Source organism: Muntiacus reevesi, chromosome 19 (genome assembly GCF_963930625.1).
Source record: "Muntiacus reevesi chromosome 19, mMunRee1.1, whole genome shotgun sequence".
Lineage (NCBI taxonomy): Eukaryota > Metazoa > Chordata > Mammalia > Artiodactyla > Cervidae > Muntiacus > Muntiacus reevesi.
The window spans coordinates 9,317,257-9,340,515 of NC_089267.1; the positions used below are offsets into that span (position 1 = coordinate 9,317,257).

Genomic DNA, 23,259 nt, shown 5'->3' on the forward strand with positions numbered 1-23,259 from the left:
CTGGGTAAGAGGGGAGTGTATATATATATGTACACGTATGTATTATTTGTTTTTTAAAGGAGGGCATACTTACTTTGTTAACTTTCTGAACTTTTCTTTTAACCATAAGTTAAGTTTTAGAATAATGCCGTGTTCCAGGTACTTGAAGAGATTCTAGAACCTTTAGGACGAGACTCTGTGTTCTTTTCAGATGGGCCTGCTGAGGCGCCAGTGACCAATGGGAGCGCAGTCTCGGGGCCAGCCCTGAACGATGACCTGGACATCTTTGGACCGATGATCTCTAACCCCTTACCTGCAACTGTCATGCCCCCAGCTCAGGTATGTGTGAGTGTGTGCTTTTACAAGATCGCTGTGTATTTCCTTTTAGGAAAGTTTCCATTTTGAGTTGTTTCAGATTTGAAAGCCTCCTGATCTTCAGGCCAGGAGCTGGCAAGCTAAGCCTGCAGCTTGTTTTTGCAGACAAAGTGTGCTTGGAGCACAGCCACTCCTTTCACTGACGCATGGTTTGTGGCTGCTTTCCACAGCAGAAGCAAGTTGAGTATTTTCAGCCTGGTAGTAGTAGATACTCTGTGACTCTCAAAGCCTTAGTAGTCAGAGTGTGAGGTTTGTTAACTCTCTTTAGGCAAACAGAGTTTAGAATGAATAAGTGGGAAAAGTCGAACTATTTCAGCCTTGCCTGTGATCCACAGAGTACTTCCGTGAGAGGTTTTTGAACTGTGGGTTTGTGGACATGTACTAGAAGCCAGTTGCTTTTTTCTTGTGCTCTTGTCGGTCCAGCCCGGACAGTGTTTCCTTCTGTTTTGTACTTTCTGTTTTGTAAATAAGTTCATTTGTGTTCATTGGTGGAGGAAAATCCAGAACAAGACATTCTAGCAAACTCAATACTACTATTCTTTTTTTAATGAAGACAAATAAGTGATTTTGTAGGAGATCTTCCTTTTTTATTTTGATGATTTTTAAAAATTATTTAGAAGACAATATCTGTGATCAAGATTTTTAAAAAGTATCAATGATTAAGAAATTTTACCTTCTTAACATTACATGGAATTTCTTTTTTTTCTTTTCTTTTTTTTGCCTTTATTCTTTTTTTTAAAAAAATTTAAGTATAGTTGATTTACAATGCTGTGTTAGTTTAAGGTTTATGGCAGAGTGATTCAGTTACACATATATGTTCTTTTTCAGATTCCTTTTCCTTATAGGTTATTATAAAATGCTGAGTATAGTTCCCCATGCTATACAGTAGGTCCTAGATGTTTGTCTGTTTTATACATAGTAGTGTGTGTATGTTAATCCCAAACCCCTAATTTATCCCTCCCCCTCTCTTTCCCTTTTTGTGACCATAAGTTTGTTTTCTATGTCTGTGAGTCTGTTTCTGTTTTTGTAAATAAGTTTCTGTTTTGTAAATGAGCTTATTTCTTATAAGTTCATGTGGAATAAACTTATTCCACACATAAGTGGTATCATATGGTATTTGTCTTTCTCTGTCTGACTTACTTCACTTGGTGTTATAATCTCTAGGTCTGTCCGTGCTGTTGCCGTTGGCATTATTTCATTCTTTTTAAAGGCTGAGTAATATTCCACTGGGCCTCCCTGGTGACTTGGTGGTAAAGAATCCACCTGCCAATGAAGGAGAGGCGGGTTTGATCCCTGTCAGGAAACTCCCCTGGAGAAGGAAATGACAACCCACTCCAGTATTCTTGCCTGAGAAATCCCATGGACAGAAGAACCTGGCAAACTGTGGTCCATGGGGTTGCAAAAGAGGTGCAGCTAAGCAACAGCAAATACCCCACAGTGTATATGCACCGGGTCTTTATCCTTCATCTGTTGGTGGGTGTGTAAGCTGCTCCCGGGTCCTGGCTGTTGTGAATACTGCTGCACTGAACATTGGAGAGCATGTATGTTTTCTACTGGTGGTTTTCTCTGGATATATGCACAGGAGTGGGTTTGCTGGATCGTGTGGTAGTTCTATATTTAGTTTTTAAAGGCGCCTCCATACTGTTCTCCATAGTGGCTGCAGTTTACGTTCCTATTAACTGTGTAGGTGGTGGTGGTGGTTTTGTCACTAAATCGTGTCCAACTCTTTGTAACCCCGTGGACTGTAGCTTGCCAGGCGCCTCTGTCCATGGGATTTCTCAGGCAAGAAACTGGAGTGAGTTGCCATTTCCTTCTCCAGGCGGTCTTCCCAACCTAGAGGCTGAACCCGCCTCTCCTGCTTGTCAGGGAGATTCTTTACCACTGAGCCACCTGGGAAGCCCCAGCAGTGTAGGAGCGTTCCCTTTTCTTTGCATCCTTGCGGCACGTATTGTTTGTGGGCTTTTTGATGATGACCATTTTGACTGAAGTGAGGTGATACTTCACTGTAGTTTTGATTTGCATTTCTCTTAATAATTAGTTACGTTGAGCATTTTTTTCATGTGCTTTTTTAGCCATCTGTATGTCTTCCTTGTGAAAATGCCTATTTAGATCTTCTGCCCATTTTTTTTATTGGGTTTTTTTTTTTTTTTTTATATTGAGATGTTTGTATATTTTGAACATTTAATTCTTTGTCAGTCACGTCTTTTTTTTAGAATTACAAGTTGTTAAATACTTTAAATGTTTTTTTCAGCTTTATTAAAGTGTAATTGAAAAGATGCCTACCACCAACTTAACTCATCCATCATCTTACAAATTTAATTTTGGTGAAAATCCCTAAAATCTACTCTCATCAAATTTCATTTACTCAGTACAGAATAATCAACTATAGCCATGTTATGCATTAGATCCTCAGGTCTCATTGATCTTATGACTATAAATTTGTTCCCTTGTATTTTCTTCCCTCCCATACCCCCTGATAACCACCATTCTTCTCTGTTTCTGTGGGTTTGCCTTTCTTTTTTGTTTTAAAGACTCCACATATAAATGATACCATGCAGTGTTTTCTGTAAGGTGAAATATGTAAACTTTCAGGAACATGGGTTACTTTTAAGCATACAAGCTTAAAATTTTAAATTTAAAATAAGCAACTAGCTTGTTTTAGTACAGCATAATTTTTGAAGTAAAATATTTCCCTTTCTCTAGAAAACCTGAGCCAAATGGGAATTGGATGGAAAGTTTTACCAAGGAAGAACTCATGTCTTATTAAGAAGACTAATGACATATGTTTTTGTTACATATATTATCATTGTGATAGTCATTGTATAATTAACACTAGAATTGAGCAAATAGATTTCTTAGGAATCGTTAGTTTTAAATGCAGCATTACTGTTTATTTTCAGAAAAAATAGCTTTATTTTACGGCTTTGTCCCATCTCCTCCCTTCCCCCACACAGGAAGGGAGGAGCTGAGTGTTGCTAGTATTGCTCCGGTTAACGTTAGGTTAACGTTAATCACCTTGTGAATGTGCACAGGCTGGGTATGTGTGTGGTAGTAAAACATTGTCTAGTGCTAGCACTGTAGCTGTAGAAAGACATGTTTGGGATATGTGACGATGCAAGCATGAAAAGTACTTTCTTTTGGTCTAGCGTGCTCGGCAGCGTGAGCCCAGCTGCGGGCACCGCTCCCCTCTGCCCGGGGTCGCCCTGGCCTTCAGGCTCAGGCCGCCTGCCTCTGTAGTTGGAGGAAGCAGGGCGGTTTGTTAAAACCACACCTAATTCTTTTTCTGGAATACTGGTTTTGGACCAAAGTTATGTCCGTTTTATTGAGTCCTCTAAAATACTTAACAGATGATTAACAGAATCATCTTCCGTCCAAACTACATGTGAAGACTAATCCAGACATGGTTTCAAAATGATGTCTTTAAAAATCAGGGGAGGAGGGGTGAATTCAAGCACATGCTTTATGCACACGCTGTACGTAGTCTCCTAATTTGGTGGGTCCTGATTTTCTGAGTGTGGTACGAAATCTGGTCAATTTCCCTCCTGTGAGTATGCGCTGGGCTGTGTTCCCGTCGGCTCTCCATCTGGCTGTGGGGGCTTCCCTGAGGGGCCGGGAGCCCTCAGCTGACCCGAGAGTCCACGAGTACTGCAGGTTGAGGGAGTCATTCCAGTGTCCCCAGAGGAGACCTGTGGAGGCTGCCCCTCACCTGTCCTGTCTGTAATATACACGTCCCCACAGCGTCTGGACCCAGGACTGTGGTTTGGCTTCGCCCCAGATCCAGAGAGCCTTTGGCTGGGGTCCTGCGGCCTCCAGGAGTGCGCGCTGACGGGCAGCCTTGTCCTCCTTTGCCTTTGTGTGGCCGTGCTGACTCGTGGAGCCCCTCAAGCAGACAGCGGGGGGAAGGCTTACTAGCCAGGCTGCCTGCTGCGGCCATGCCCAGCCCGTGTCCACACGGAGGCAGGCGTTCATCAGAAGAAGCATCTGCCTGCAGCAGGAGCCTGCCCTGGTGTGAGATGCAGCCGTGGCCTCCCTAGCACTTTGGGTGTTCTCATACGTGTGTATACCCTCCTTGGGGAATAGACCTCAGGGTTTTGGGCAGGTTTTCAGATTGAACAGAAACTAAAATGGAAGATCTAGTGGATTAGATTAGGTTCATAAAAATATCATGATGTTGCTTTTGAAAAAACTTTTTTTCCCCAAAAGATGACAAAATTGGTCATTGCGGGATCCTCTTGCAATCTGCTATGGCTGTAGAAATGATCTTTATTCTAAAAGATGCCCATTCCTTTGAAGCAGTAATTGCTGCAGGAGATACCCAGACATCTCCCAGGAATCCTGGTCCTCGGGCCGCACTACGTGCCTGTTGTTGAAGCCACTGCAGTCAGGATGGGATGGGCAAAGTTCTGCATCAGAGGTTCTGTCTACTTCGTTTACATTTACAGATTCAAAACAGGAAGTGTCATCCCTTTACCTGCTTGTTGGTCCTGTGTGGGCTTGGGAGTGATTCTCTTCAGTGTCACCATTTCACCTTCTGCGGTTGTTTAGTTTCTAATCTCACAACTTCATGTGGATTCCAAGGATGGGTGAGCTCTGGTTTGCGATGTGGAATTCAACAGCCTGTTTTGGTATCTGTCTCAGGGGACGTCCTCTGCACCAGCAGCTGCCACTCTGTCTGCAGTGACATCTGGGGATCTGGACCTGTTCACTGAGCAAGCTGCAAAGTCAGAAGAGGTGGCCAAGAAGCAGCTCTCCAAAGACTCCATCTTGTCTCTGTATGGCGCCGGGGCCATCCAGCAGCAGAGTGCTCCTGGTAATTCACCAGAAACCTGCTTTCAGTGCATCCGTTGTGGTTTCAGAATGTCAATTATATTTCTTCCCTATTATTCCTGTGTAATGAGTGCTTCTGTTGTTGCAGTTTGCACAACTACAGAACTGATGTGAAAGAAGCATTAGGAAATAGAAAGCATATACAGGATGCACAAAACGTTATTCATTTGGGATTAACAGCTTGGTGTCATATTACTTAATATTGTTTCACAAGCCTTACAGGAAATGGATTATCTTTGAAGCATTATTTAAGCTTGATTTGCATGAAGCTTATAACTGTACATTGTGGTATTTTTTTCTCTGAGTTAAGCAGTAAGTCTGAGATAACACATGAAATCAAGAGAACTCTTTTGAGTTTTTTTTTTTTTTTAATATAATTATAAAGAAATACTAGCATGGTAAGATTTACTGTTTGCAGTTTTAATCTGTCATTTCCTCTGAAATGATGGGCTGCATCTCATGTGAACTGAAGTTATATGACGTCCCAGCTGCTTCCATTAAAGCCAGACACTGTCGTCTCCGACTGTTTATCTGGTTGTGAGAGATGAGCGTGCAGAGCAGCAGCAGCCCCTGCTGTGTCGTCCGGTCTTCACAGTGGGCATGTTCTGTGGCCGCTGCACAAGATTCATCCTCCCTAATTTGCTCTGGCTCGTAGCTGATTTGTCTGCTTTCTGGAAGTAACCGGCTCTGAGGGTGTAGGTGAGAGCTGGCCTGAGCTGAAGGAGCAGCCAGACCGGAATTAAAGTCTCTGCCGTGGGCAGTTTAGAGGTGGTCATCCTTTGTCTGCACTCAGTGAGGGCAGCAGTGTGCAATAGCCCTGTTGTCTCACGCGTTTCTTTGCTTGGTTCTTCTGCTGCAGGTGTATTTATGGGACCCACGAATCTACCGTTTACCTCACAAGCACCGGCTGCGTTTCCAGGCTTCCCGTCCATGGGTGTGCCTGTGCCCGCGGCGCCCGGCCTGGTGGGCAGCTCGCTGGGGCCGAGCGCGGGCATGATGGTGGGCGTGCCGGTACCCAACGGATTCATGGGCAGCGCGCAGACTGCGGTGATGCCGCTCACGCAGGGCGTGGTCGGGCCCCCAGGGATGGTCCCGCACATGGGCGCAGCCCAGGGGAAATTTGGCCTGCAGCCAGCTCCGCAGAGCCCGTGGAACCTCCCGCAGGTAGGCAGCTAACCCCCGCCTCTCCAGGGTCAGACCAGGTCTGTCTGCTCAAAACAGACAGGTTTGTCTGTTTTTAACTTTTAACAATCTGGCAGAAAGAATTGAGTAGGGATAATGTTATAAAAGGTCAAAACTGTCTCATCAGATAGACAAATGAGCTGCCATTGCTCCTGTATTTAGGACATTCTGTAGAGACTGTTGTGTAGTTTTTCATTTTGGATACCAGCACAGTTGTAACGGTGAGTGTCCCTCATTTGTTTGTATAACAGATAGACATTATCTTGGGCATCTTTTGAAATTAGCATGCCAAGCCTTAACCCAGCTCCATGGTTAGGAGTTTGTGTAGACAACTTAGATCAATCTACCTTCACCCTAGTAGGGAGTTTGTGTAGACAACTTAGATTAATCTATCTTTGCTAATAATTTCAAGGGTTCTTGGTAACTTTCACAAATTAGAAAAAAAACAAACCCAGCCTTGCATTCTCATGGCGCTATTTCTGAGAGATCTAGGCTGTTCTCCATGGCTACTGTGCATGGATGTATAAAGAATCTTTTTGTTCAAATATGTTTGTAGAGTTGTATTTCTTACACTATAATCACATTTATGTTTAAAAAGAACACCCACTAGTTCAGTAATTCCTGTAAGATATGAACAAGTCCTTATTTGTGTCCTACGTCTCATGTTACGAGATCCCATTTCTGCCTGTTAGTTCAGAACTGGGAGACGGCATTTTATTGTTTCCTCTTTCAAACCCATTCTGACTTCTCTCTGGTTCCATAGACAGAGACCTCAGACGTAGGTTCATCTCCCTTTGTATGCTTTCTTCTTTGTATGCTTCATGTTTGATGTTCCTCTGGTATCTGGCTGCCCTTGATTTCTGTTCTCGGCAGCATTCAGAGAATAGGACTATATATAGTGATTTTTAATTAGCATTAGCAAAATCACTGTATAGCCCATGAATTTTTCAAGTAATTTTTACTATCACTGTTTAAAGGAGTGTTTATATGACATTGGTCTCTGCTCCCTGGGAATTTCAAAAATTGTAAGTACCAAATGTCAGTAAGAACCTTTGTGTGGCCAGGATGCTGGTGCAGACCCTGCTTAGGTTAGGGTGGCCGCTGAACCGGGGGAGGGGGGGCTTATCTGCCTCACTTCTGGGCGTGCCAAAAGGGATGCTCTTGCGGGCCATGGAAGGGGGTTAAAACATCCTTTAGCACCTGGGAAGAAGTGACCTGCCCCTCCAAACACAATGCCTCACCGGTGATGTGGTTAATATTACTATCTTTGAAGAACTGCAGACAGATGAACTGTTTTTATTAATACCGTTCAACCCTGAGCACAGGTTTGAGTCCCCTGTACTTTGTGGTAAATCTCCCTGCCTTTCCGTCACTCCCCATCAGTCTTAGAAGTGAGAAGGGGAAAGCTCAGGAGCCTTGAGCTGCCCTGGTCGTCCTTATGGTAGAGAATCCGCCTGCCAGTGCAGGAGACGGAAGTTCAGTTCCTGCGATGGGAAGGTCCCCTGGAGCAGGAAGTGGCAACCCACTCCAGTATTCTTGCCTGGAGAATCCCATGGAGAGAGGAGTCTGGTGGGCTACCACCCAGGGGCGGCAAAGGGTCAGACATAACCAAGCACAGGAGGCTTATCATGTACACACACGACTCCAGTTTGGAAGAAAAGTACATGTAATCCTACCCCTGTTGTCATATAATGAAAATTAATTTTAGATATTTATGTAGGTGGCTAAGCAAAAGAGAAATATGTGTTATGACTTTTTAATATTTAGAAAGTATATAGAGGTATTTAAGACTTGAGTAATGGCAGAAGAATTGCCATCATATACAATTCATAGTTTTGGAGTATTTTACTTTCAAACATTCCCTTAGTCTTTTGTAGTCAAAAGTACTCTATTCTAGTATAGTTGAAAGTTGGAGTAGTATATCCAGATACGAATTCAAAGATTGCCTTGGTACTTTTTTCACTTGTGGTTCATCTTTGGGGGACAAGAAATTGAGGCCAGAAAGTGAATAACTATAAACTGATTTGAGATCACTTGGTGGGCAGGGCTAACACATGGAAGGAAATGGAGGCCAAGAGAAAGCACTGTGTGTTCGTCTGCTTTTACCCCAGGGCTCGGATTGCTTTTCACATGGATGAAAAGTACTTAGAACGGTTATTACACTTCCAAGTCTGACTGTGTCAACTTCAAGTAAAGGCTGCCTCTGGTGACATAGGCTGGCTGTGAACAGTGTGTAGCAGTGGCTGAAGAAACAAGGGCTGGAAGTGAAGGTGGCTTTTCTGTGTTCGCAGGTGAACCAGCAGATGGCTGGCCTGAGCCTGGGTGGCGTGGCATCGGCAGTGGGCTTTGGGCCGCCGCCCAGCACCTCAGCAGGGGCCGCAGGGTGGTCCGGGAGCTCGTCGGGGCAGACGCTCAGCACGCAGCTGTGGAAGTGAGCCCCCACCAGCGTTCCTGCTCAGACGCACCTGCCTCCCCTGTCCATTCATGTACATACCTGTTTTTTCTTTTCCCCCCTTTGTTCATATGAAGACCTGATTGACCGTGTTGGTCTGTGCTGATTGAATGTGCTGTGGTGAAAAGCAGGTTGAGAAACCGTCCCTGTCGAGGGCAGCTTTGCTCACGGTTCCCAGGATTTCACAGACACAGTCTCTGGGAAGCTGCTCAGTCAACGTGCATAATCAGTTTCCCTCTCGATGAAATTATAGCTCTCATGTTTGCATATAAGGGAAGTAGTTATCATGTTAGTAATACCTCTAACAGTATGAGCCCCACCCCCAGATTAGCCAGTAATCCTTAGGAAGGTACTGTATGATCAGATGTTTAATCATATAAATAGAATGTCCCTGTATCACGAGCACTGTTTTCTAGTGTACCCAGACTCTCTTATGTCACATTCACCTCACTGTGCTGTTGTCATGATGTGCTTAACAGGGAACGTGGTTAGTGAAAGGAAGATAAACCTGGATGTTACGACACAACTTAGTTGAACACGTGTTTGAAGAAGTCAGATTTTACCTGCCTTCCTTGGAATTGGGATCTTTTCCTATGTATACATAGTGCTAGCAAGAGACCTTTCTCCGCACTAGACGCAAACAGGGTAACTAAACAAGCCACTCAGTCCTTGAAGGTGTATCCAGGTTTATGACAGTGATTGTGTTTACATTTTATGGTGCCTAGTACTGACAAATGTCATATCCCTGTATTAAACAGATGAATCCATAGACCTTTTTGTGTGGGTTTTATTTCCTGTGACGTATACTGCCAGCAACCTGACAAAAATTATTTCATGTTGCAAAGTCACAATTGGGAACTTGTCATCTGTTTCAAAAGCCTGTTCAGTTGTAACAATTATAAGGCCAAACAGGGGGAATAAAAGTAAGATTCTCAGAGTGGTACCCTGCGTGCCCTCGGCTGTACCGTACAGACTGTCCAGGTCGTAGGGGAACATGCAGAACAAATGGAGACAGGAGCCGAGTCTGCACCCGCCGCGCGGCGTCCCACGCCCGAGGCGCAGGGCAGCCCCATCACACCTCAATCGTCACCGTGTCCAGGTGGTACTTGGGCTCGTTGGCGAGGTTCGCCTTCTCCGTCCGAGTGTGCCACACGAGGACCTGGGGGGAGACCTGGTGGGTAGGCACGCTCAGGCGGACACATGGCAAGGGTAAGGGCGAGGGCAGTTGGCACAGGTGAAGGGAGTACCTTGGTGCAGTTACTTGCTTTTGGTTCCAGTTCTTCAACGGTCGTGATCTGTCTCAAAAAGTCAGATTCCTGCATCCCAGGCTGGGACCCACGGCGTTTAAATACGGCTTTGGGGTTGGACAAGATGACCTGAAGGCTTACAGCAAATCCTTTATAAGAAAAGTTAAAAAAAAAAGTCTAAGATATAGGTGTACTTAAAAAAAAATATATATATATATATATATATATATATATATATATATATATATATATATATAACTTTGGTCACATCAGAACTTGTTTTTTCAGTACCTATTTTAGGCCAAGTCTTGGTTCACAGAGGTGACCCAGAGCATTACCTGCTTGACAGTCTCAGAAGGACAGTCTGCCTTGACACCAGAGTCTGCTGCCCCAATCAAGGTCTGTGCCCGGGGATGGGGAGGGCGAACTGTAAAGTATAAAGTCTGGCCTGTTGTTAAAATAGCAGGTGCAATTCATGGATGTCGTCATACCTCCACTTTCACCCTCCGGGAATGACAGGCTGAACGCAGCTGAGAAGCACACAGACTGCCTGTCCCTGGGGGAGTCCCTACCCTGCCTGACCTCTGATGACCTCCCCGTGTCCCTGCCGAAGGCAGCACTGCTCTGATAGCCCTTGCAGTCAGAAGACTGAGCAATACAAGTCAAGTCAGTTAGCTGGGAAATGAATACTCTGTGATCGTCATTTGCTGTAAGTTTTCAATTTGATTCCATCTTCAGGAGGTCGGGGCTGTAAGTTCAGGAGATAGCAGGCCATTTGATAAATTTGGTTGCTGTATTTCACTTTTCAGGGAAACAGATTAGTGTCAGTTTCCTTAAATGATCTGACCTTAAGGAAAAGTCATTGCTATCTAATCTGTGGTTTAACAAAGTCAGTGTTAAAGACTCACCAAGTGTGCCACAAGGCGTGTCTGCAAGCAGCTGTCACAGAGAGTCGTGATTGTTAGAAGGCTGATGCCTGACCTCTGCCCCTCACGCCTAAGCTGACTGTAAAGCCAGGCACCTTCTACAGTCAGGAGGACCAATCCCCAGGAACATTTTCTTAGCAAGTTTTTGCCCTTCCTTACACAAACTGAGGTGATTTTATGCTGCTTTTTGCAAAAGTATCATTAGCCAAGTATGAGATGATTGCAGGCAGTTGTGGGGAGCTGTGGGAATGCCCAGCGGCATCCTCTCAACCTCTGCAGGTGCCGCCTGGCCCGACCTGTGCTCCCAGCCCCACTGTCTTCTGGGGAGACACCAACTGTGCCACCTACAGACTCTGGCGGGTACAGAGGGCCTGAGTGGGGCAGAACAAGGAGATGATTGCAAATTACAGCCATCCCAGGACCGGCCCGATGTATCCACCAGTCCCGGCGGGGACGGCATGTCCTGGCAGAATGCGGAGTCAGCAGCCTCCATTTCCTGTGGGTCCTTGTGGCTGAGAACTGGCCCAGCCACTCAGCCTTTCTCGATTCTGAAACCCCCATTTCCTCATCTATGAGAGGTGTCACACCCTCTCCCCTCAGGTCTGATGTGAAATTAGGGAACAGAAAGACCCCACTAACTGCACAGCTCCGTTCAAAGGACCCTAAAACACAGAAATGTAAATTCCATCATAAATATTATTAATATCATGAGGGGAGGTGGCATAGTTCACCTGCATTTCACCCCACTTGGCTGACAAGTCTGAAGCCTTCCTCATGTAGTTCCAACAGTCGTGGGTCCCCCAAAAGCCAAAGGTTCAAATTAACACAATAAAGTGACTTCTACTCAGTCAACTCAGATTAAGGATTAAAAGGTTTCTGGTTTTCTAAGTAACCTAATTCAGCACCTGCCCTTCTCAAGGGCAGGAGGTGTATTTCTCCTGGTGTATTTCTCACATGGCTTCAAGGTACTGATTTTATTTTCTCATTCTCATTAAAAAAAAAAACAAAAACAGGATCCCAATTGTACAGAAGTCACTGTGAAAATTATATGAAGCCGCTTTGATCTGTTGCCCTTCATTTTCCCTAAGATTAACACATTCATCATCGTGACCACTGGAGGATTCAGTGTTTTCTCGATTTCCTTAGCTCAGAAATATCCTGCAGGCTCTTAACAGCAGTTCTGAGGCAGAGTCTGCTGCTCAGGCAAAGGTGACGGCCAGTGGGAAGCTACACGCTGCTTTGCTGCAAGGCCCTGTCCTGGCCCCACTGGAGCGTGGGGTGCAGGCTGGTGGCCAGCTCACCACCACAGCAGAGTGGTTTTCTATGTAATACAAAGTGGGTTGGGGGCAGTTCAGACCCCTTCCCCCTTTGCCAGGCCTTGCTCGGTGAGGTCTCCAGAGGAGCAGCACCAGAAACCACTCGGTGATCAGGCCAAGCCCCGGGCATCATCTCAACCTGCTGTGAACCTCGGAGTGAGGACTCACCTTCTGAAAGCCTCAAGTATGTACCCTTCCTTTTTGTCAGTGAAATTGAAATGTTAGCTTTAAAAATGTTTTTTAGAAGCTTTTGAGACTCTGGGACCCTCTACCCATTTGGCCTTCTCTCTGGCAACCACTACTCTGTTCTCTATGTCTACGTGTCTCTCTTGTATTTGTGTATTTTTAGATTCCACACATGAGTGAAATCATACCATATTTAAATGTCTTTATCTGATTTATTTCACTTAGCATAATAACTCTCAGAGTCCATCCCTTGTTGTCACAAATGGCAGGATTTCATCTTTTTCTTTTTTTAAATAGCGGAGTCTATTGGGTATATTACCACATCTTCTTCATCCACTCCATTCACTGAGGGGCACTTAGGCCATTTCTATATCTCGGCTATTGTAAATAATACTGCAGTGAACACAGGCTGTGTGTTTCTTTGAATTAGTGTTTTTGTGTTCCTTGGATAAATATCCAGAAGTAGAATAGCTAGAAGTTAATCATTCTTAATGTTTTTTAGGAATCTCCATTCCATTTTACACACCATAGCTGCTATGGTGGTTGTGCTAATTTACATTCCCACAAACCCTGTGGGAGTGTACCCTTTTCTCCACATCCTTTCCAGCATTTGTTTTTCTTGCCCTTTTGGTGATAGCCATTCTCACGGGTGTGAGATGGTATCTCATTGTGCTTTTGATTTGCATCTCCCTAATAATTAGTGATGTTTAACATCTTTTCATGTGCCTGTTGGCCCTCTGTATGTCTACTTCGGAAAAGTATTCAGATCTTCTGCCCAATTTTTAATCAGGATTTTTGTTGTTGTTGTTATTCTTGAGCTGTATGAGTTCTTTACATATTTTGGATTTTAGTGCCTTATCGGATATATGATTTACAAATATCTCCCATTTGGTAGGTTGTCTTTTCGTTTTGTTATGATTTCCTTTGCTGTGCAGAAGCTTTCTAGTTGGATGTAGTCCCAATTGTTTATTTTTGCCTTTGTTTTCCTTGCCTGAGGAAACACATCCAGTAAGATATTGCTAAGGTCAATGTAAACAATATACTGCTGTGGTTTCACCTAAGAGCTTTGTAGTTTCAGACCTTATGTTCATGTCTTTAATCCATTTTAGGTTAATTTTCTGTATGGTGTAAGCTGATGGTCATGTTTCACTGTTTTGCATGTCACTGTCTAGTTTTCCCAATATCATGTATTAAAGAACTGTCCTTTCACCATTTTATGTTCCTTGCTCCTTTTTTATGTGTTAATTGTTCATATACATGTGGATTTATTCCTGGGGCCTCAATTCCATTCTATTTATCTATGTGTCTATTTTTCTGCCAATACTATGGTATTTTGATTATTATAGCTTTATAGTATAATTTGAAATCAGGGAGCGTGATACCTCCAGCTTCATTCTTTGTCACTATTTTTTTTTTTTTTTTTTTGTGGCTATTTGGGGGTCTCTTGTGGATCCATATAAATTTTAGAATTTTTTGTTCTATCCATTTTCTGTGGAAAATGTCATTGAGATTTTGATAGGGATTGCATTGAATCTGTAGATTGTGCCATGTGATTTTAACAATGTTAATTTTTCCAACCCATGAGCATACATTAACTCCACTTCTTTGCATCTTCAGTTTCTTTCATCAGTGTCTTATAACTTTAGTATGCAGGTTTTTTACCTCTTTGGTTAAATTTATTCCAAGGTATTTTTAAAAATTACAAATGGTATTTCTTAATTTCTCTTTCTGATAATTCATTGTTAGTATATAGAAACAACTGATTTCTGTATACTAATTTTGTACCCTGAAACTTTACTGTATTCATTTATTACTTCTAATAGTTTTTTTTTTTTGATGGAGACTTTAGGGTTTTGTTTATATAGTTACCATATCATCTGTAAGTAGTGACCGTTTTGCTTTTTCCTTTCCAATTGGTGTGCCCTTTATATCTTTTTCTTGACAGCTCTGGCTAGGACTTCTAATACTATGTTAATAAGAGTGGTGAGAGTGGGTAACCTTGTCTTGTCCTGATCTTAGTGATAGCTTTCAGTTCTTCGTAGTTGAATATAATGTTAGTTGTGGGTTTGCCATATATAGCTTTTATTATGTTGTATATGTTCCTTCTATACCCATTTTATTGAGTTTTTCTATGAATGGGTGTTGTATTTTGTCAAATGCTTTTTCTGTATCTATTGATTATATATATATTATATATTATATATACATATCTTTCATTTTGTTAAGGTGGTGTATCATGCTGATTGATTTGCAGATGTTGAACAGTCCTTGCATCCTTAGAATAAATCCCACTTGATCATGATTTATGATCCTTTTAATGTAGTTAGTTTGCTAATATTTTGTTGAGATTTTTTGTATCTATGCTCATAAGATACTGGCCTGTAATTTTCATTTTTGTCTGTTTCTTTTTTTTGCTTTTGGGAACAGGGTAATGTTGACTTCATTATTATTAAGTTATGCAGCATTCCTTCCTGTTCAAGTTTCTTGGGAAGAATTTGAGAAGCACAGGTATTAAATCTTCTTTGAATTTTTGGTAGAATTCTCCTGTGAAGCCATTTGGTTCTGGAGTTTTGTTTTTAGGGGGGTTTTCTTGATTACTGGTTCAATCTCCTTCCTAGTGATTGACCTATTTATAGTTTCTGTTTCTTCATGATTCAGTCTTGGAAGGTTATATGATTCCTAGACTTAATCCATTTCTTCTAGGTTATCCAATTTGTTGACATACAGCTATTCATAGTATTTGCTTATAAAACTTTTTACTTCTGTTGTGTCCTTTGCAATTTCTTCTCTTTCATTCCTGATTTTATTTATCTGATTTGCCTTTTTTTTTTTTTTTTTTTTTTAACATTTTCAAAGAATCAGCTCTTAGTTTCCTTGACCTCTTCTATTGTCTTTATAGTCTGTATTTCGTTTATTTCCACTGTTAGCTTCACTATCTCCTTCCTTCTGCTCACTTTGGGCTTTATTTGTTCTTTTTCTAGTTCATTTAGGTATAAGGTTAAATTGTTTGAATTTTTCTTGTTTCTTGAGACAGGTTTATATTGCTATAAAATTCCCTCCTAGTACCATTTTACTACATCCCATATATTTTGGTACTTTCATCTTCATTTGTCTTTAGGTATTTTTTAATTTCTCCCTTGATTTCCTCATTGATCCAAGAGTTATTCAGTAGCATGTTCTGAAGTCTCTACATATTTGTCATTTTTCCAGCTTTCTGCTTATAGTTGATTTATAGTTTCTTACCATTCTGGTCAGAAAAGATGCTTGCTATGATTTCAATATTAATGGAGACTTGTTTTGTGACCCAACTTATGATCTCTCCTTGAGAATGTTCCATGTGCACTCGAGAAGAGTGTGCATTCTGCTACATTTGGATGGAATAGTGTGTATAAATCTATAAAGTTTATCTGGTCTAATATTTCACTTAAGGCTGCTGTTTCCTTGTTGACTTTTGTCTGGATAATCTCCCTGCTGATGTTAGTGGGGCGTTAAAGCCTCCTACTATTATTGTGTTGCTCTAAACTTTTCTTTTTCTTTTTTAGTTCAGTTCAGCCACTCAGTTGCGTCCAACTCTTTGTGACCCCATGAATTGCAGCACGCCAGGCCTCCCTGTCTTATCACGAACTCCCGGAGTTTACTCAACCTCATGTCCATAGAGTCGGTGATACCATCCAGCCATCTCATCCTCTGTCGTCCCCTTTTCCTCCTACATTCAATCTTTCTTTTTAGGTTTGTTAATAATTATTTTGTGTTTTCTGGTGCTTCTATGTTAGGATACACACACACACACACTCCTACATACATATCCATTACATTTTCTTGATGAATTGTTTCTTTCATCATTATATACTGTCCATCTTTGTCTCTTGCCATTTTTGGCTTGAAGACTAGTTTAGCTGATATGAGTATGGCTATACCTGGTTGCTTTTGAGTATCATCTTTCATCCCTTCATTTTGAGCCTGTGTTTGTCTTTAGAGCTGAGGTGAGTCTCTTGGAGGCAGTATATACTTGGGTCTTATTTTTTAATCCATCCAACCACTCTGTGTCTTTTGACTGGTGAATTCACCTCATTTACATGCAAGGTAATTAATAAATGCAGACTTAGTACTGCCATTTTAATCTTTTGTTTCTCATTGCTCTATATCTCCATGTTGCTTTCTCTTTATATTTGTCTGCCATGTTAGTTTGGTGGTTATCTGTGATGTTTTTCTCAGTTCCTCATTTTTTATGTTTGTGTTTCTGCTCTACATTTATGTTTTGTGGTTACAATGAGAATTGTATAAAATGTCTCAAATATAAAATAATACATTTTCTTCTACTTGCATCTCATTTTCATTTGCCTATATCATTCCATTCTTTTCTTTTTTCCCCTCTTTTATGTTTTTGTTGTGTTAAATTGTGTGTGTTTAGTCGCTAAGTCATGTCTGACTCTTTGCATCCCCATGGATTGCAGCACACCAGACTTCCTTGTCCTTCACTATCTCCCAGAGTTTGCTCAAATTCATGTCCATTGAGTCAGTGATGTTATTTAACCATCTCATCTTCTGCTGCCCCTTCTCCTTTGGCCTTCAGTCTTTCCCAATATCAGGATCTTTTCCAATGAGTTGGCACTTTACATCAGGTGGCCAAAGTATTAGAACTTGCATCAAGAGCAGTCCTTCCAATGAATATTTAGGGTTGGTTTCCTTTAGGATTGACTGGTTTGATCTCCTTGCTTTCTAAGGGACTCTGAAGAGTCTTGTCCATCACAGTAGTTTGAAAGTATCAATTATTTGGCACTCAACCTTCTTTTAGGTCCAACTCTCACATCCATACATGACTACTAGAAAAGTCATAGCTTTGACTGTAGAGACCTTCGTTGGCAAAGTGATGTTTCTGTTTTTTAACATGCTGTCTAGGTTTGTCATAGCTTTCCTTCCAAGGAGCATCTTTTTTAATTTCATGGCTGCAGTCACCATCCACAGTGATTTTGGAAACCAAGAAAAGAAAATCTGTCTCTGTTTCCACCTTTTCCCCTTTAACTGCCGTGAAGTGGTGGGACCAGATGTCATGATCTTAGTTTTTTTTATTGTTGAGTTTCATGCCAGCTCTTTCACTCTCCTCTCACTCTCATCAAGAGGCTCATTAGTTCCTCTTCACTTTCTGCCATTAGAGTGGAGTCATCTGCATATCCAAGGTTCTTGATATTCCTGGCAGTCTTGATTCCAGTTTGTGATTCATCCAACCTGGCATTTCACATGATGTACTCTGTATATGTTAAATAAGCAGGGTGACAGTACACAGCCTTGACGTACTCCTTTCCCTATTCTAATCTAGTCAGTTGTTCCACATAAGGTTCTAACTGCTGCTTCTTGACCTGCCTACAGGTTTCTCAGGAGGCAGGTATTGAGCTGTGGTATTCCTATCTCTTTAAGAATTTCCACAGTTTGTTGTGATCCACACAGTGAAAGTCTTTAATATAGTCAATGAAGCAGAAGTAGATGTTTTTCTGAAATTCCCTTGCTTTCTTTATGATCCAATTATTGTTAGCAATTTTATCTCTGGTTCCTCTGTCTTTCTAAATCCAGCTTGTACATCTGGAAGGTCTCAATTTATGTACTGCTGAAACCTAGCTTGAAGGATTTTGAGCATAAACTATCATGTGAAATGAGTGCAATTGTCTGGTAGTTTGAACGTTCTTTGGCACTGCTCTTCTTTGGAATTGGGATGAAAACTGACCTTTTCCAGTCCTGTGGCCACTGCTGAGTTTTCCAAATCTGCTGACATATTGAGTCCAACATTTTAAAAGCATCATCTTTTAGGATTTGAAATAGCTCAGCTGGAATTCTATCACTTCCACTAGCTTTACTGGTAGTAATGCTTCCTAAGGCCCTCTTGACTTCACACTACAGTATGTCTGGCTCTAGGTGAATGACCACACCATCATGGTTATCCGGGTCATGTACAGTTCTTCTGTGTATTCCTGTCATCTCTTCTTAATCTCTTCTGCCTCTGTTAGGTCCTTGCTGTTTCTGTCCTTTATCATGCCTATCTTTGCATGAAATGTCCTCTTGATATCTCCAATTTTCTTGAAAAGATTTCTAGTCTTTCCAATTCTATTGTTTTTCTCTGCTTCTTTGCATTGTTCATTGAAGAAGGCTTCTTATTCTCTTTGCTATTCTCTGGAACTCTGTATTCAGTTAGGTATATCTTTCCCTTTCTCCCTTGCTTTTTGCCTCTCTTCTTTCCTCAGCTATTTGTATAGGCTCTTCATAAAACCACTTTGCCTTCTTGCATTTCTTTTTCTTTGGAATGTTTTTGGTCACTGTCTCCTGTACAGTGTTATGAACCTCTGTCCATAGTTCTTTAGGCACTCTGTCTGTCAGATCTAATCCCTTGAATCTATCCGCCACCTTCACTGTATAATCATAAGGGATTTGATTTAGGTCATACCTGAATGGTCTAGTGGTTTTTCCTACTCTCTTCAATTTAAGTCTGAATTTTGCAATAAGGAGTTTAAGCTCTGAGCCACAGTCAGTTCTAGGTCTTGTTTTTGCTGACTGTACAGAGCTTCTCCAACTTTGGCTGCAAAGAATATACTCAGTCTGATTTTGGTGTTGTCCATCTGGTGATGTCCATGTGTAGAGTTGTCTCTTGTGTTGTTGGAAGAGGGCGTTTGCTATGACCAGTGCGTTCTCTCAACAAAACTCTTGTTAGCCTTTGCCCTGCTTCATTCTGTACTCCAAGGCTAAACTTGCCTGTTACTCCAGGTATCTCTTGACTTCCTACTTTTGCACCCCAACCCCCTATGAAAACAAAGGACAGCTTTTTTTGGTGTTATTTCTAGAAGGTCCTGTAGATGTCTTCATAGAACCATTCAACTTCAGCTTCTTTGGCATCAGTAGTTGGGGCACAGACTTGGATTACTATGTCACTGAATGGTTGCTTTGGAAATGAACTGAGATCATTCTGTCATTTTGAGACAGCACCCAAGTACTGCATTTCAAACTCTTTTGTTGACTATGTAGGCTACTCCATTTCTTCTAAGGGATTCTTGCCCACATTAGTATATATAGCGGTTATCTGAATTTAATTCACCCATTCTAGTCCATTTTAGATCACTTATTCCTAAGATGCCAATGTTCACTCTTGCCGTCTCCTGCTTGACCACGTCCAATTTACCTTGATTCATGGACCTAACATTCCAGGTTTGTATGCAATATTGCTTTTTACAGCACCAGACTTTACTTTCACCACCAGACACATCCACAACTGAGCATCATTTCTGCTTTGGCCCAGCAGCTTCATTCTTTCTGGAGCTATTAGTAATTGCCCTCCACTCTTCCCCAGTAGCATACTGGATACCTATCAACCTGGGAGACACATCTTCCAGTGTCATATCATTTTGCCTTTTCATACTATTCATGGGGTTCTCCTGGCAAGAATACTGGAATGATTTGCCATTCCCTCCTCCAGTGAACCATGTTTTGCCAGAACCCTGTTTTGCCAGTGACCTGTCCATCTTGGGTGGCCCTGCATGGCATGGCTAATAGCTTCATTGAGTTATGCAAGCCCCTTCGCCAGGACAAGGCTGTGATCCATGAAGAGGGGTCCCAAATTGTGAGTTCCTTTCCACACTGAAATAGTTACAGTTATTATTTAGTCTCTCCTTTTTAATCTTTATGCTATAGTTGTTTAACAACCTATCCTGATAGAGAAGTTGCAGTTTTCTATTTATCACCATAGTCAAAAAGCTCCTTTTCAACATTTCTCATAGGGCATATCTAGTTAGCGTGAAGTCTCTCAGCTTTTTGTTTCTCTGGGAAGGTCTTTACTTCTCCTTTGCTGGATAGAATTGGCTGCCAGTTTTACTACCTTTCAATATTTTGAGTATGCCATTCCACTCTGTCCTGCCTCATGGTGTCTCCTGAGAAATCTGCTGGTAGTCCAATGAGGTTTCCTTTGTAGGTGACCATCCTTTTCCCCCTGGCTGCCTTTAAAATTCCTTTTTGTCACTGACTTTGCACAGTTTTAATATAATGTATCTTTGCCACAATCTTTTAGCATTGAGGTAGCTAAGTGTTCTCTTAGCTTTATAGACTTGTATACCCTGTTTCTTCTGAGGTTTGGGACATTCTCAGCTATTATTTCCTTAAAAAAACTCTCTGTTCCCTTCTCCCTCTGGGATACCCGTCACTGTAACATTGCCCTTCCTACAAGTGTAGGACAGTTCTCACAGAATTTCTTCCTTTTTTTTCTTTTTAGATCTTATTTCTCTTTCCTCTTCTGTTTGTATCATTTCTGTTTTCACGTCTCCAGGCTCACCAATTCTCTCTTCCACGCAGTCTGCTGTATTTCCAGTTCCTTCTAATGTGTTCTTCATCTCCTTTGTTGAGTTCTTCAACTCCAGAATTTTCATTTAGTTCTTTTTTTAGAGTTTCAGTCTCTTTGGTGAAGTGTTCCGTGTGTTAAGTTTATTCCTTAGCTCAGTAAACTGCCTTTCTGAGTTTTTCTGGCAGCTCACTGAATCTCTTCATGAAAGCTATTTTGAATTCTCTATCCATTAGACTGCAGTATTTCATGATTTTAATGTTGGTTTCTGGCTGTTGTTTTCTTTTTGTAAGGTTGAGTTACCATGCTTCTTAATGGTACTTGATAAGTTGTTCATTTGTTGATGCATTTCAACTAGTGAACACCTTTCTTACTTAGGTAAAGCTTTTCAAAACTTGATTCCAACAATTTGACAGGTTAGAAATGAGAGGCTTGTCTTTGGTTTTCAGCAGGTGGCACTGTGGCACAAGTTTCTGGCCTCTCTCACCTTGGATTCCTCTGTATTTGAGGTCAGCACTCCCCACCCCGTTGCCTCTGCCAGAGCTGTCCCCAGGCCCTTGTTGCTGCTGTGTCTCGGGGGTTGCTGGTTCATACTGTTGCCTGCATCGCTGCTGCCCCTTGCATCACAGCTTGGGACACTGATATCCCAGCAACTCAGTATTGCCTCCAGTGCATCCGGGTTACCTGGGCCACAGGCTCTACAGCAGTGAGGGGGAGATAGAGAGTTAGGGTTGAGGGGGAGTTGGGGCTGTGCGTGCCTTTACCACGTAAGGGGTGAATAGGGAGGTGCGCCTGCAGGCAGGGACTAGACTCGCAGATGCTGTGGAGGGATGCTGTGGCGGGATGCTGGGGAGGGATGGGGCCGCAGCCGCTGCTCCCTCTCCTGCCTGGTTTCCTGCAGCTAAGGGCCACGCTGCATCCGGAATCCAGATTCGTGTGCACTGACGTCCCTGTTGCTACTGGTTCTCTGGGGGTGAGGCTAACCTGCCATGGTCAAAGGGTCAGGGTCGCAGGCTCGGCCTCTGCTGTGTTCCAGTTCACCTACCTTCCTACCTTTAGATACACAGGTGTCTGGGACTCTCTGGCATCCTGGTATGTTGGCCAGAGGAAACCTTGTTGAGTTATGGATGTTTTACTGGTTGTAGACTGAGGAAGAGAAAGGGAGCGTCTCACGCTGCCATGATGCTGACACCAGGCACTAAAGATTTTTATTTGACAAGAAGGTCTCAACTCAGTGACATGATCACTGGTCTTTACGCACTAGAAAAAGAAGAGGAAATAAAATCCAAAGTGAAAAGAAAAAAGGTACTAATAAATATGACCTGAAATTACTAAAATGCCAATATAAAACACGAGAGAAAATCAGCGAAATCAGAACCATGTCCTTTGAGGGGGGAACTCAGTAAAACTGATCAATATCTATTTTTACTTATCAAGAGAAAAGAAGACAGAAGTTGCCAATACCAAGAATGAGAGGGGAGTATCGACACAGATTCTACAAACATTAAAATGATACTGAGGGTATTATGAACAACTTTATGGAAATAGATTTCACAGCTTAGATAAAAATGGACAAATTCCTTGAAAGGTACAAACCATCAAGCTCAGTCATGAAAAATAATCTGAATAGCCTTGAATCAGTGAAAGAATTTTAAGTTTATAGTTAAAATCTTCTTATGAAAACAAAAAAAAAAATTAAAAAGACCTTCCAGGCCCAGACAACTTCATTGGTGGTTTCTACCAAATGTTTAAGTTAGAAATAATAAACTTTCCCAGAGAATGGAAAGGTAAGAATACTTTTCAAATTCTATGAGGCCTGTAGTATCCTGATGCCAGAATCAGACAGAAACATTACAAGAAAACTACAGACCAGCACCCCTCATGAACACTGGAAAATTCTTAAAGTTCTAACAAGTTGAATCCAAAAATTTAAAAGATAAACCGTCAGTTTTCATTCCAATCCCAAAGAAGGGCAGTGCCAAAGAATGTTCAAACTACTGTACAAATGTGCTCATTTGACATGCCAGCAGATGCTCAAAATCCTTCAAGCTAGGCTTAAACAGTACATGAACCAAGAACTTCCAGATGTACAAGCTGGATTTAGGTAAGGCAGAGGAACCAGAGATCAAATTGCCAATTTGCTGGATCATGGAGAAAGGAAGGGTGTTCTGGAAAAACATCTACTTCTGCTTCATTGACTGTGCAAAAAGCCTTTGACTTTGTGGATCACAACAAACTGGAAAATTCTTACCTGTCTCAAAATTTAACAGAACTGACATGAAACAACAGACTGGTTCAAAATTGGGAAAGGAGCAAGACAGTATGACAAGGAGTATGACTGTATATTGTCATCCTGCTTATTTAACTTATATGCAGAGTACATCATGTGAAATGCCTGGCTGGATAACTCATAAGCTAAAATCAAGACTGCCAGGAAAAACATCAACAACCTCAGATA

At 42.0% G+C, this 23,259-nt stretch overlaps 2 protein-coding genes across 4 annotated transcripts in view; one reads left to right on the forward strand and one right to left on the reverse strand.

Moving 5' to 3' along the window:
* The window catches only part of SMAP1 (small ArfGAP 1), a 159,179-nt gene extending 149,593 nt beyond the window's left edge, over window positions 1–9,586 (forward strand). For all 3 annotated transcript variants that reach the window (XM_065911337.1, XM_065911339.1, XM_065911338.1), the window contains 4 exons: window positions 191–318; window positions 4,993–5,164; window positions 6,041–6,345; window positions 8,655–9,586. In XM_065911337.1, the coding sequence (XP_065767409.1) occupies window positions 191–318; window positions 4,993–5,164; window positions 6,041–6,345; window positions 8,655–8,798 (749 nt within the window). In that variant the 3' untranslated portion in view covers window positions 8,799–9,586. The remainder of the gene's footprint in view (window positions 1–190; window positions 319–4,992; window positions 5,165–6,040; window positions 6,346–8,654) is intronic.
* Window positions 9,587–9,622: 36 nt separating this feature from the next.
* The window catches only part of B3GAT2 (beta-1,3-glucuronyltransferase 2), a 92,214-nt gene continuing 78,577 nt past the window's right edge, over window positions 9,623–23,259 (reverse strand). Inside the window, exons 3-4 of the mRNA XM_065911340.1 lie at window positions 10,063–10,211; window positions 9,623–9,974 (exon numbers count right to left, since the gene is read on the reverse strand). Of these exons, the coding sequence (XP_065767412.1) occupies window positions 9,888–9,974; window positions 10,063–10,211 (236 nt within the window). The 3' untranslated portion in view covers window positions 9,623–9,887. The remainder of the gene's footprint in view (window positions 9,975–10,062; window positions 10,212–23,259) is intronic.